Source organism: Anser brachyrhynchus, assembly GCF_964034855.1.
Source record: "Anser brachyrhynchus genome assembly, chromosome: W".
Lineage (NCBI taxonomy): Eukaryota > Metazoa > Chordata > Aves > Anseriformes > Anatidae > Anser > Anser brachyrhynchus.
In genome coordinates this window covers 25,318,669-25,331,698 of record NC_137704.1, presented here as the reverse complement: position 1 = coordinate 25,331,698, position 13,030 = coordinate 25,318,669, and the positions used below count along the sequence as shown (strand labels likewise).

The 13,030-nt window shown below is 49.7% G+C and overlaps 1 protein-coding gene and 1 long non-coding RNA gene across 8 annotated transcripts in view; both read right to left on the bottom strand.

The window, feature by feature from the left end:
* ME2 (malic enzyme 2) overlaps positions 1-13,030 on the bottom strand; it is a 25,807-nt gene extending 12,777 nt beyond the window's left edge. For 2 of the 7 annotated variants that reach the window (XR_013942806.1, XR_013942807.1), the window contains exons 1-8: positions 12,752-13,030; positions 9,509-9,632; positions 3,773-3,906; positions 2,778-2,927; positions 1,964-2,039; positions 1,045-1,206; positions 432-535; positions 25-134 (exon numbers count right to left, since the gene is read on the bottom strand). Coding sequence is in view for 4 of the 7 variants with exons in the window: in XM_080571978.1 (XP_080428104.1) it covers positions 25-134; positions 432-535; positions 1,045-1,206; positions 1,964-2,039; positions 2,778-2,927; positions 3,773-3,906; positions 9,509-9,632; positions 12,752-12,969 (1,078 nt within the window). In the remaining 3 variants the exon portion in view is untranslated. Of the gene's footprint in view, positions 1-24; positions 135-431; positions 536-1,044; positions 1,207-1,963; positions 2,040-2,777; positions 2,928-3,772; positions 3,907-9,508; positions 9,633-10,385; positions 10,572-10,735; positions 12,732-12,751 lie in introns of those variants that run through there. The other 5 variants (XR_013942808.1, XM_080571978.1, XM_080571980.1 and 2 more) reach the window with 4 other exon arrangements.
* On the bottom strand, positions 5,100-5,947 carry LOC308184690. The gene is made up of 2 exons (XR_013942819.1): positions 5,706-5,947; positions 5,100-5,580 (listed from the first exon to the last, which is right to left on the bottom strand). It is a non-coding gene; the product is annotated as an uncharacterized lncRNA (long non-coding RNA).

The following is a 13,030-nucleotide window of genomic DNA, read 5'->3' as shown; positions in this document are numbered from 1 at the left end:
CAGGAACACGAACAAAGGGTATACCTTGGATATCATCGTTGAAGGTACAGTATTTCTCTCTGTATTTTCTCAAAAACCGAAAAGCGTTGTGGTTTCCGAAGTCTTCGAATTGGATAAGGGTGTTCTGGCCATACCTACAGAACGTGGCAGACATTAATATCATCAGGCTCACCGAGAAACAAGTATTTTAAAACAAATCCTGCATGTTTATCTCTGGACAGAAGATGTCCTCGGGATTCAAAGAGCTCCATCTCCATTCCGGGCATATTCAACAGGTAAATACAACCAGGTCACAGAAAAAAGTCACTACAGAGCCAGAAATACAAAGGCATCAGTCTTGTCTTTATTCCTGAAGCGATTTTTACAAGGACGGTGTGTCCTGGAGTTTTCTTGCCATCAGACACTTCCATGCAGAATATTCAGGGTCATACCTGTCTGTAATGGCTTCCATAAATTCATCAATGAGGTCATCGTAGACCTGCGAGCGATCCCTTTTCTGGTACAGGCCCATATAAAATGGATCTTTTAAGAGGGTCTGAAAGGGAATAAATCAAAGAGAGCAGCAGGATGAATCACTTCCTCCGTATACGTTTCCCGGAGTTCACATTTCACACCGTTCTCAAAGATACTGCATTTATAGGGCTGCTGTATCTGCTTCCAGTCTGTATCAACGCTCAGGAATTTCAGCTGGCGCTTGGAGGTTGGTGACAGCTACTTTTAAAACGGAACGGATCGATACCGTGAACAATAAACTGCTTTAATAAATCCGATTCGCGTTACCAGCCTCTTAAAGTCAGTTCAGCTGACTTCAATCTATTTTGCAGTGTTCCAGCATTCAAATTGCTTCCAAACACACCACTTGGCTGTCAAACTAACCCGAGTTTTTCTATCACAGATGTAACAGTGAATTCCAAATCACTTATCCTTACACAAAATGGTTTGTTTTATCTTTAAGTGTTCGAATAAACATCTTATAGTACTAAAAGCTTTTAATTAGATACTTTTCACAGCGACAGTTTCAGGCAAAGTTTTTGTCTAACTCACTGTGTTGTCAGTTCCAACGTCGATGCACACAGGCAAGCATTTATCTGGATGGATTCCTGCACAGGCCGTATACAAGCAGAGTTTCCCCACTGGGATTCCCATCCCATACACCCCGAGGTCTCCGAGACCCAATATCCTTTCTCCATCAGTGACAACAACAGCCTGAAAACAAACAGAAGCGAAGCTACGGATAATTACTGGAATTTGTAAAGTTTATAGCGATACCAACCGTGTTTTTTCCTGGCAAACAATCAGGTATATTTGTGCAGTTAAACAAAGAACACATCGCAAGGAATTTCTTTTTACCCTGAAGCAATAATGTTTAACGTTAGACTCCGCTACGTCCCTTTTTGTTTGCTGAAAGCTGCTGCCCAAATCCCTGAAATGAAAGCTAACTGGGAAGAAACCCAGCCACCGTGTTGAACGGCAGCTCCTAACTTGGGTTTATGACTTCCACCCCTAAATCCAGACATCAAAAAGATTGGGTAAGTATCATCCACCTCCTCTCCCTTTGTGGTTCCAGACCCAGCTGGGTCAAACAGGATTTACTGGCAAAATATGGGATGGGGGCTTCCCAACCATCTCTTCTGTGTCCTAATCTACCTCTCCTACTGCTACGTAACATGAGACCCAAAGATGCGTTCCCCAGCACTTCCCCCCCAAAAATGGAATAATTAAATAAACCGTTTGGCAAATCTAGTTCTCATCATCGCTGCTTACTGAAACACGAGCTTCGTATTCAGAACAGAACACCGCTCTTCAAGATGCGCATTATCTTCATTAGCTCTGTTTTGCAATCATTGTCAAAACAACTGCCAAGGAGGCATTATTCAGCATTTAGATTCCCATCAAATGCTGGCCAAGAAGCCCTCCGGAGATGAAATAACAACTAGAAAGAAGAATCATACAATGGCAGTACCTTGACGTCGTTCTCTGGCCAGTTATTCACAATGGACCTTATGTGACCCCTGTCTGAGATTGAAATAAACAATCCTCTGAAAGAAAAAAAGAAAGATTTTACAGGTGACAATCAGAAATTTCACTTTGCTTCGTAAAACTAAAATTTAAACAGTAAAACTTTCTTAAAATTGCAGTGTTGCCATCACTGACACAAAACATGCAAAGGACAATTTGTTGTATGCATTTCTATGCAGTCACTTGGACACTCTGGAACAAAAACACGGAGGAAATACTTTTCAGGAGTGCTTCTCTCTGGGAAAAGGGGAGGCAACGAAGCAGAAAAGAGCCCAGGTGAAGAGCTGAAGCGTCTGTTTCTTTTCCTCAAGGAGAAGACATCTAATGAAACCCCTCCTGAGCAGAGGGTGACGCTGGCTGGCCTTCAGAGATCCCTTTTAACCTACGCTTGCCTCCAAATCCTCTGTTCTCAACAGGTCTTCGGTTCCACAGACGGGATTTCGAGCGTTGCAGAAAGCCACAGCGCTGCCCCTGGGAAAAAGGGAGCTGTATGGCATCTTGGGAAGAGCTAGAAATGGGGCCGAAACCCCTCTTCTGGTAATTATTTGCCATATTACCGCTTTTGTTTTCAGGTGTTCCGTTTTCCAGCATGAACTGAGCGTTCAGTTATGATTTAATGAACTTCTACCGCCCCGAACTGGAGCAACTCTCGTGCAGGTGAATGCAAAGGAAAACGAAATAAAACACATCCAAACCTCAAGGAAGAAATGCAGAGAAAACAAGAAAAAGTAACAGCGATATCCATCTGCTGTTCTTACTTTGGTCTCCTGAAGATGTGCCCGTACTGGGAACAGGCGAGGCCCACTGTTGGTGTATACACAATCGGCATTAACCGCTCGATATCGTCTTGTAAAACCCTGTAGAATAACTTTTCATTTCTCTCTTGGATTCCCATTATGTAGATATACCTGAAACCAAGCAAACAAACAAAAAAAAAAAATCAGCAATTTAACGGTTTACACGTTTATGCTTATTGAAGACAAGGTGAAAAACATCGAAGCAAAAACTTCACGTTATTTTCTTCACGAAATCCCTTTTCCCACTCAAGCTGGACACGTAGATACGCATAGGCATGTATGAAACCGGTAACGGGATGCTAAAAACATGCCATTCTACGAAAGAAACAAGCAAAAAAGCTTAAACACAAAACAAACGAGCATTCAAAAATAAGAAATGAATCAAAATCCCCCCCAACTTTTCCATCCAACCAGAGGGTTAAAAACAAATCTCAAGAGATTACCCATTAAGAGGCTTGAAACACGACCTCAATTCTTTCCTAGCAGTAACTACTGGATACGATAAATGCTATTTTTCACACCGAATTATTAAACCCTCAATTTATTTTCACCCTCACACGCTTTAAGTATGCTTCAGCTGACCCCCCCCCTCACCCCTTGCCCCCAAACTAGTTCTGTGCCCTCAAAAACTGCCACCCAAACCTTACACGTTACAGGAATGTAACGGCAAGGTCAACAGCAAGCTGCTGCCAGGTAGTTTGAGCTTTGTTACCAGCTAATTTGTGCGTGTTCTTTTTTGTTGCCTTACGACTATGGAATATTTTAAAATAACGCTCCCCAACCTCATCTAGACACGCGATGAATGCAGTTTTCTGTGCAAAATCGAAAATAACCTTCAACAACTGAAAAAAAAAACACATGAAGGCACAGACTTCTTTGGTTAACCCCATGAAATATTTTTTTTCCAGCCATTTCCATTTACTTGCAGGACAAAACAAGGCCGGAGGGGTGCTTACTTCTCCAAGGGGTCCGTCATTTTTGCCAAATTCTTGTGAAAGCGTAAGGCTTGAATGTCTTGCGTCTCGATTTTAGGAGGCAGAAGTCCTTGCAAGCCGAGCATCTGCCGTTCGTGTAACGTAAAGGCCATCCCCTGAAAACAAAAGAGAGGTGAGAACGAGAGAAATAAAGGTCAGAAAGACTCGGCTGTTTTTCCTCCAGCGTTTCTATTTATCCTGGATTTATTTTTGCCACTTCTGACTGCCCACTTCCAGGACATCCGTGGCGCCTCAGATATCCCAAATGTTATCAGACCAGGGTGTCTTCGGAGAAATATTCTGGGGGTGGGTGCAATCCTACAGCAGGTGCCGCAGGGCGCAGGTTTGGGCATTTTTGTCTCCGCTGGGGGCTCTCCTGCCTGGGCGCCCCTCCTGAGCACGGCTTTTCCGCTGCGCTGAGTCCTCGGGTGCCCTCTCCCAGATGTCGTTTCCCTGTGTGAAACTGGAGAAGAGCTACGAGATTCCACCGCAGATGTTTAGGAGTAAAACAACAGCTGGCTCTTGAACCGTTTCCCAGAAATATAGGGTTGACCAGAACGAGGGGTGTCACCCAGTCTGCTCCCTACGCTCACAGCCACAAAGAGCTTCCTCTACGTCTGCATTTTCCCACTTATTTTCACTAATCCAGACCCCAAAAGGCGACCGAATCACCCGAATGCTTCCACTGAGATCACATTTCAACCCAAATCCTTCAGTTTTTGCTCAAGGCAATGCCCGATCCCTTAGGACTGTAACGCTCTACGACCAAAAAGCCTCGTTTGGAACAAATTAAGTTTCAGAAGGGTTAAATTGCAAAAAAAAAATCCCATTTCAGATTCGTACTGCCAGGTTAAAGAAAAAAAAAAGGCTTAAAATAGGCTTCTAAGGTTCACATCTCATCATTACGCCCCGAATTCGTTCTGCAGTCACACAAATCACACGGAAAAGATTCAATAATTTCCCACTTTAGAATAAAAACTGTAAGATTAGACTATATATATATAGATATTCACCTCTTGTAGATAATTTAATAGGCTCTCAAAGGTATTTGTATAAAGCACAATGCACATGAACAAAAAAGCTCCAGTTTAGAGGCTAGACCTCTTTGGCACTCTTTAATGGTGTGCAACCAGGCAAAAACATAATTAAATTGACTTTTTTTGGCGTTATTTTTCTCTTTGCTCACTTAAATCACGTTTCATACTGGTTATTTTGGCTACACCGATTTAAGCGGTCTGCCCGCCTCTGTTTTTTAAACTACTTCTGTGCAATGTTCTGTAGTAATAAAACATTTGAAGAGTTTGAAAGCGAGCTAGTCTACCTCAAGGAGGAAAAAAGAACAAAAAAATCAACTATTTTGCAAAAAAAGACTCGCAAATGCTTGGATTTGCAAAGCATTTAACCCTAAAAAAGGATGACAGTTCATATTTGACAACCTTCCACGGAATAGTTGTGACAATACCGAACTCAGTGTCTCCTTTTCCTATTATCTGCGAATGATTTGCAAGCCATTTTATTCTTTTCTGGATCTGTTTCAGTTCCACTTCCACGTCCTCCAAAAGAGAAGTTGAAGGATTCCCTGGGAACGTTAAGCCGCACGAAACCGCAGACGACTCAACTTTCTTCCCCTTTTTCCTCCGCTGCCTCCGAATTTGTTCCCATCGGCAGTTTATTTCTTCTCAAAGCAACCACTTCTCTACACAAAACACACTCGTAGGGCCAGGAATTTCGGACGTTGAGCTAAGCACAGCCGGTAAACAGCTGCGGTATTTCTGCCATCCCTTCAGGCGCTGGGAACAGAAAAAAACGATGCCGAAAAAGTCAGGACGTGAAGGAGAAAACAAAAAAAAAAGGCTCGATTTCTTTTCAGAGCACGCAAAAACACTGGGGTTGCAGCTCGGTCCCTGCACAGCACCTTGCAGGACAGAGATCTTCTTTGCAGCTCGGGAAAAAGCAGGCGTCCCTTTTAGACGGCACGGCCAAAGCAGGGGGCGCATCTAGGGGAAAAAAAACCCAGCACGCTTCCAAGACCTCAAATGAAATAATTAATACGCGGAGACAAATTTATTGCGGCACAACCAACACGCTGCCACGGGGGGAAGGAAAAAAAAGGTAAGAAAACGAAGCGCTGACAGGTTTTGTTTTTTTTTTTTTAGGATCGCTGAGAACTGCGCCTTTAATCCACAAACTGGCTGGACCTCGCTTTGGCCCTAACGCCTGGGCTTCTGCTACAAAGAGCAAGCGACGCTATAAATACCAGCGCAGACAAATTCCAGCTGCCCACTAGGCATAAAGGTGAACGGGAGACCCGAATCTTGCAAGGGTGACTTTTATTAGCGCCACTGGGTAATACCGAGAGGTTTCTAAGATGTTTCTAAGCAGAGAATTATTAGCGGCGGTGTTTTTTGCGCCGCCTGCAAAGGCTCGCAAGACATGCACAGGAGGGAATGCTCTTTACCCGATACCAGAAACGCTTCCAAGCGTTCTGAAAAACGATGTAATTTATAACAGATGACCCATTCCAAGCCCCTGACGGAGATATAAAAGCGGGATATATCCGAACACGCCAGGGTTTGGAAAACGAACACCGGCCCACTTCACGGGGAAGTGCAGACCAAATGGTTTCCGCGTAATTTCTGATCATCATCACAACACGTTCACCTCGGCGCCATAAAACCTCGAAATGCATCGTAAACGCTCTCAAAATAAAGGGTATTTCGTACGGGTTCGGGGGCTTTCCATTTCCTTAACGGCTTCCTTCGGCTAAATCGCAAAGTTCACCCTTGCGCAACACATCTGCGGAGCAAACCAACGCGGTTCCCTCGTAAGAATCCAAGGTGCGTTTGCTATCTCGGCCGTGGATTCGAAGTTTGTCCGTGTTCACGAGAACGGGACAGAACACAGCGTTCCCCTTTGCTTTCCTTCCTCTTTCCAAACTTTAATTCCTCTTCTGCGTTCTTCCAGAAACAGCAGCGTACGACGGAGGAAGCCAGGACGCACGCGTGCTAAAATGCAGCAGAAAAGGTTATTTTATGATTCTGTAAAAGCTTTGCACGCTTCCCCCATCAGTACGACTTGAAATCCACGCTGAACCTACAAGAAGAGGGCTACTAAAACCATCGGCCAGCCCCTCTAGGGCCCCAAAACCTCGTAAGCCAGGCAGTTTCCTTCCTTCCCTCCCCCAGACCACCGTGCCGGCGGCTCGGGACTCGGGAGCAGGAGAGCTGACCGCGGTTAAACGGGGCGCACCTTTGGTACTTACACCTCCTCTCCAGCCAGGTGATAAAAAAAAACTAGTTACACATTAAATAGCTCCATCTTCTTCCACCCCTTCCGAACTTCCATCTTCTTCTGAAGCCCTTTTTAAAGCACGCACGCCTCCGGGAAGCTGATAAAAGCTGCAGAAGGAGCAAATGCCCGGCCGTGCGCCCCTAGACCTGAAACCTCCCGTCCCCAAAGCAGCGGGGCCGGGCACAAAGCCCGCTGCGGACCCCATCTCCACTTATTTATCCCAGTTTTCCAAGGAATGGAGGCGGGCATCGCTTATTTTACACCCCAAAAAATCTCCTCAAGCCAAAGAAAGCAGCGCGCCACAGGCCAGCACGGTGAAAACAGGCAGGGGAGGGGGGGAAAAGGAGCGGCCGCTTTTAGATCTTCGGCTTCGTACAATCCTTCCTCGCATTGTCCTGTTCGATTTGTTTCGTCCAGAGAGCTTTAATTTTATTTTATTTATTTTTTTTTTAATTCTGAATCAGAAACACGCTGTCTGGCCATTTGCCAGACGTCGGCGAGGTCACGCGCGCCTCCGCTACGAGCGCCGGCGCCGCAGACGGAGGCGACCTACCAGAAACATTCGCTTGAGGCATACGCAGGAATAAATTGGGCTGAAAAATCGGGGAGCGAATAAAGATGAGCACGGGATTAACGGTACAGCCGACCGCAAGGCGGGAGGAGACGGCCACCTACCCGGAAGAGAGGCGCGCTTGGGCGATTCATCGGGGGGCTTCCCAAGTTTTATCGAAATACAAAGAATTTCGCTGCGGGTCCTAAACAAACCTGAGCGTCCTAACGGTGTTTTAAGCGGCCAAACAAGTTCGAAACGCCGCAGCGGGGATCTCCAGCGGAATAAAAAGGTCCCGAGGCCAATGGGATGTAATCCGAATCCCTGGCGCCGAGCAGCTCGGCAGCAATCAACCGCGGCGGCCGACCGCGAGTGCCCACGGAGGGCAGCGCCGCAGTTACGGGATGTTCTGCAATTGTTTGGCCGCAGCAGCAAGGGCATTACGGATATAGCTCGCGACCTTTGCCGAGCTGCCCTGACAATGAACGCTTCGAACCCGGCCTCCAAACGTAAACCTGCAACGCGCCCCTGAAGGAGATAGGTAGATCCCCTGCTATTAACACGCGGCTCTCCGCCCTCCCTTCCTCCTCGAGGAAAAAAAACCCCGAAAAATACCGCGGCGTGCTCAGAGAACTCCAGTCTTCCCCCCCAAAAAAATGTAAAAAAACCCCACATTTAACACCAGGGAAGCAATAAGAAACGCCCTATTGTTTTTGTCTCTGAACGCCGTTGCACAATCGGCACTTGGAAAAGCTTACGGGGCTTGAAATAATTTCCAGTGGCACGGCGAAGGGTTTATAGCTCGGAGAACTCCTGAGATAATCTGATCGGGACAAATCGCACCGATCTACTCCTTCCTCCGCCCCCGACACGCCAAGCCCGGGCTCATTGCCGCAGCCAGCCAGCCTCCGACCTCCGCAGCGGGAAGGAAAAGGAAGGGGAGAATATTTAGAGAAAACTGGAGATATAAAGCATCACAGGGGGGAAAAAAATAAATAAAATCAGAGGACAGGGAAGAAGAGAAAAAGCAGGTGTTAAAAACGTAGGGTGAAAGTACGGGAGCAGAGCCTTGGCAGCTCCGCTGCTCGTGAAATACCCTGCTGGGGCAGCCGCATTTGTCACCTCTCTCAGCCAGTTCAGACAGCTTGGACTGCCCGCCGAAAGCCCTCATCTCCCGTTAGTTTTAGTTTACAAGTTGATTCAGTATTCCCAGACTGCTTCTAACAAAAAAAAATAAAGAAACTGGGGACGGGGAGGTAGAGAAAAGCAAACAGGCTAAAAAATGACACCGTTAGGAGTTCCTGCCAGCGCAGGGAATTAACGCGATGCCTCTCCCTCCCCGCTAGCTCCATTCAAAGCTTATTTTTAGGTGCTCCGTGTGACCCCGCACAGGGATGTCTCGCGCTGATGTGGCTCGGTCCCAACTCCTGGCAAAAGGCAGGACTGGGACAGAGGGGCTGCGGCTCCCCGCGGAGAAAGAAATTCAGGTTAACTTTTGCAAACCGCCCAGTGAAACTCCCGACCCGCTGAAGCCTTCCTTCGGCTCAACGAGCCCCCAAAACCCCCAAAAACTAAGTCAGCGGCGAGCAAGACTCAGCGACCCTTCATCCGGTGCAAGGGAGCGGTTGCGTAAACGGCAGCAGAGCAAGGGAAGCGCGTGCTGGCAGGAGCAGGAGGCGGAACTTCGAGTCCTTGTACTTGGGGCGTCCAGGCAGTAAACCCATAAATAATCCCCGACTCCTTCGTTTCCCACCCCCCCCAACTTTTTTTACTGTGGCCCAACGAAGCTCCCCGGGGGCGGTTTCTCCCCGGGACAAGGTCCGCTGCGCCGTTACCGGACGGAAGATAAGACGTTTGCTGCCGGGGCGCTCCCCCACCTTGTTCGTCCGCGGGTTTAACATCAGCGGCTTGCCTTTCTCCTTGGTGTGCGCGCCGCGCCGCGCCAGCGAGCAGGGGGCGGCGGCCGCCCTTAGCCGGGAGAACATGGTTTCGGCGCTGCACCTGGGAAGGAGGAGACAAAGAAAAAAAAAGAAAAAAAAAAAGAGGTTGAGGCACAGAAGCAAGCTGAATCGACGCTCGTGGTTCGGAGCCGGCTGTTGGAAGGGAAGCGGGTGCGTGTCACCCAAGACCCTTCGCAAAACCACAGCGGTAACTAACCCCGAACTGCCTCGCGGCAGCCAGGAAGGAGAAAAAGGGAGGCCAGAAGGGAGGGCAGCCGGAAAGGACTCTACGGCAGCAGGATGGGTGAAGCAAAATGAGGTTTCGCCAGCCTTTAGGAGCGGCAAGCCCGGTCTTAAAATGTTTTTCACTGGGGCTGCTCATTCACCGTCGCTCCCGAAGGCGAGCCCGCGGAAGCCGAAAGCGATCCGGGCCTGGTGCCATAACTCAGCACGCGCCCCCACCTGCTTCTAGGGTCCTTGATTTGTCACCGATAAACACCCTAATCAAGGAGGCCAGACACCACACCTCATCTTCCTCTAATTAAACTGAAATTCCTTCGTTGCACCTAATGAGCGTTTAAGGAGCCAACAAGATCGCGGCCCAGATTTCTCCTAGGTTCGTCAATTAGCTCGCTAATCAAGCAGGGAGCCGATACAGAAGGGGGAAGGGTGTTGCGAGGGGGAAAAAAAGGGGGCCGCAGTGTCACAAAAATACTGACACGCGGAGAGAGGACCGAGGTTGGGCAGTGCCCTAGCAGGGGGAATTAGGAAGAAGGCAGAGGAATTGAAAGAGGAACGGAATTCCTGCCGAAACCTGCGTCAGCAGAACTAGGCTTTATTTTCTTCTTGGAACGAGGCCGTGGTACGCCTTGCCTGCCCCAGCGTGACACAAACCAGGCACCCTCTAGCCGGCTTCATCACTTCGGTAACGATCAAGCAGGCGAAAATTATTCCATTAGGCAAGTTCCGGCTCCAAACGTGCCTCCCAGCGAGGGTTTTGCTTAAAAAAAAAAAATGGAAGTGTTTCCCTGCACCTGCCCCCCTCCAGCGGCGCAGACGGGGTTTTGGGGGGGGACGAGGGACCGGGGTCGCTGCCACGTTAAGAGGGGAGCCCCAAAGCGGAGGAAGGAGCAGGGGACGAGGCCGGTTGTCCCCTGAACTGACCTGCCACTGCTGGGGGAAATTAGCAGGAAGCCTGCAGCGGTGATGAAATCCCCGGTTCTCTCCAGCAACGTCCCGAGTAAATGGCATTCCTCGGGGAACCTGGAGATTTGCAGATTAGCTGGGAGGTGTCACTGCTAACACGCCCAGCGGCGAGCTGCTCCTTCCGCGGGCGGATCTTTACCGTCCCCAGCCGCTTTCCTCTTTCTCTGGGACAAGCCACGCAACAGGGAGGAAAGCCGGGTGACGCGGGGCACTTAAGCAGAGGAAATTCACTCTCTCCGATACGACGCGCTCAGCAAACAAAGCAGGGAGAGAAATCAAGCAGGCTGACTTCAGAGCTTGTTTGCAGAAAGAGCGGGCGTTATCTCAATTACCTGAACTCACAACGCTGGCGAGCTGCCCGCGGCCCCAGCAGAAAACTGGGCTGAAGCGTTTGTTGGAGTGTCGGTTCGTAAAAAAAACTCTTAGCACGCACCAGAGAGCTACTTTTTGGACGTTTTTGGGGACAGATTTGCCTAAAGCACCGCAAAATCCACCATCCTGTGCTTGCGGAAACCGCGGAAGCAGTACTTTTGGCTTAATCCGCCAGAAAGATGGGTTCGCATCCCGGATTTTATTTGGTTTGTCTTACTGGGAAGGCTCCTGGAAGCGAAGAAGACTCCTGCAGAGTCTTCAGAAAGATTGCAGAGTAATTCCTCCGAAAAAAACCAAAAAGCTGCTGCTGCTTTGTTCCGGAGAACAGGTACACGGATACGCTACGTCTGCTTTCTTCTTTCCAAACGGACAGATTATTTTATATAAAGTGAGGGAGAAACAAGGATATCCTCACCACCTGCCGCACGCTTCCAAAAGGGAATTCCTTCTGGGAAAGTAACTCAGCGAGCAGACAGGGAAACAGGGCTGCTGCCTACTAAAAAAAACACCTTTAGTGGATGTCATGCCTCGTATAAGCTTGCCTACCACTTAGAAACCTTGGTGTGCAATAAAGTTTGGACTGACAATAACAATTATCAATCCACAAATCATAAGGGGATTATGAAAATATACACACGTACAATCAGCCAGCAGCCCGAGCAACATGGAAGCGTTCCTTCTGTTGCTGAAAAGGTGCAGAAAAGGATTACAGCAAGGATGGACGTGCGAGTAGCAGGCACCCGAGGCCAGCACCCTACCGCACATTTTAACACTTCCTCAGCTTGCAGGAGGGGGAAAAAAAAAACCTTCAAGTGTCGCCTGCGCTGACGCTGCTGACTCATAACGCCGCTGCTCAGGGTTATCAGAGGCTTTGTCCTCGGACTAAGGCACGCTTTTTTCCTTAAATTACACGCCGGGACCACGTTTCTGTTCCCCTTACCACAGGCGAGCAGCGCATTAGATGCTCCTGGCTGCCCACACACGAGTTGCTTGCGGAGCTCTTTGCATCGCCCTGGTGGATATGAGTACGTATATTCTGTTTGCCACTAACTTTTTGGAAGGAAGAAGGCAAAGACACCACATAAAAGGCTGCTTGGCTGCACGGCTGGCTTTTTTATGGGCCCTTCGTGGGTGTTTTAGGGGGGGGGTTTAACCAGCTGGACATCTCTGACACCGCGACCAAGGGGCTCGGAGGCGCCTTCGCCTCGCACAGCTTGGGCTGTGAGAGCCAGGCAGGACCTGTGAGGCTCCGCACCGCCGGTTCTTTATCCCCAATCGGCCGAGAGGTGAAAAAAATAACCCCAAAGGATCGGGCGGGCGGGCTCCAGGCAGGCCAGGCGGCTTCCTCCTGAGGAGCCGCGGCGCTGCCCGGCTGGGGCCGGGGCCGGGGCCGGCAGGCAGCGGCCGCCCCTCTCCCCGGGATGGACCCGGGGGAACCGGGGGAAGGTGCCCGGGGGGGACACGGCCTCGGGGCCGCCTCCCCGCCCGCGTTACCCCCGGGGCCGAGGCGATGCCCGCCCCGCCGCCTCCCCGCAGAAAAGGCCCCCGCGGGACGGGCTGGGGAAGGGCCGGAGGCCTTCCTAACAATTGGAAAATTGTTACCGGAGCGCGTGTCCGCCTCCTCCTGCTGCCCTCCGAGCGATGCTGGCCGAGGACCTGTCTCTATTGTGCGACAGCAGCTGCCATCCGCCGGAGCTCCGCCCGCCTCGGAACCCGCCACTGAATGCGGCGAGCGGGGCTGCGCCAGGGAGGGACACTCCGGAGGGCGGGGCGTTCCCGTGACTGACAACGGCGCGCAGCCAATGAGAAGGGAGGAACATCAAGGACCGGAGGGGGCGCCCCACCAATGAGCTCGCTGCTCCGCGGCTCCTCGCGCTGATA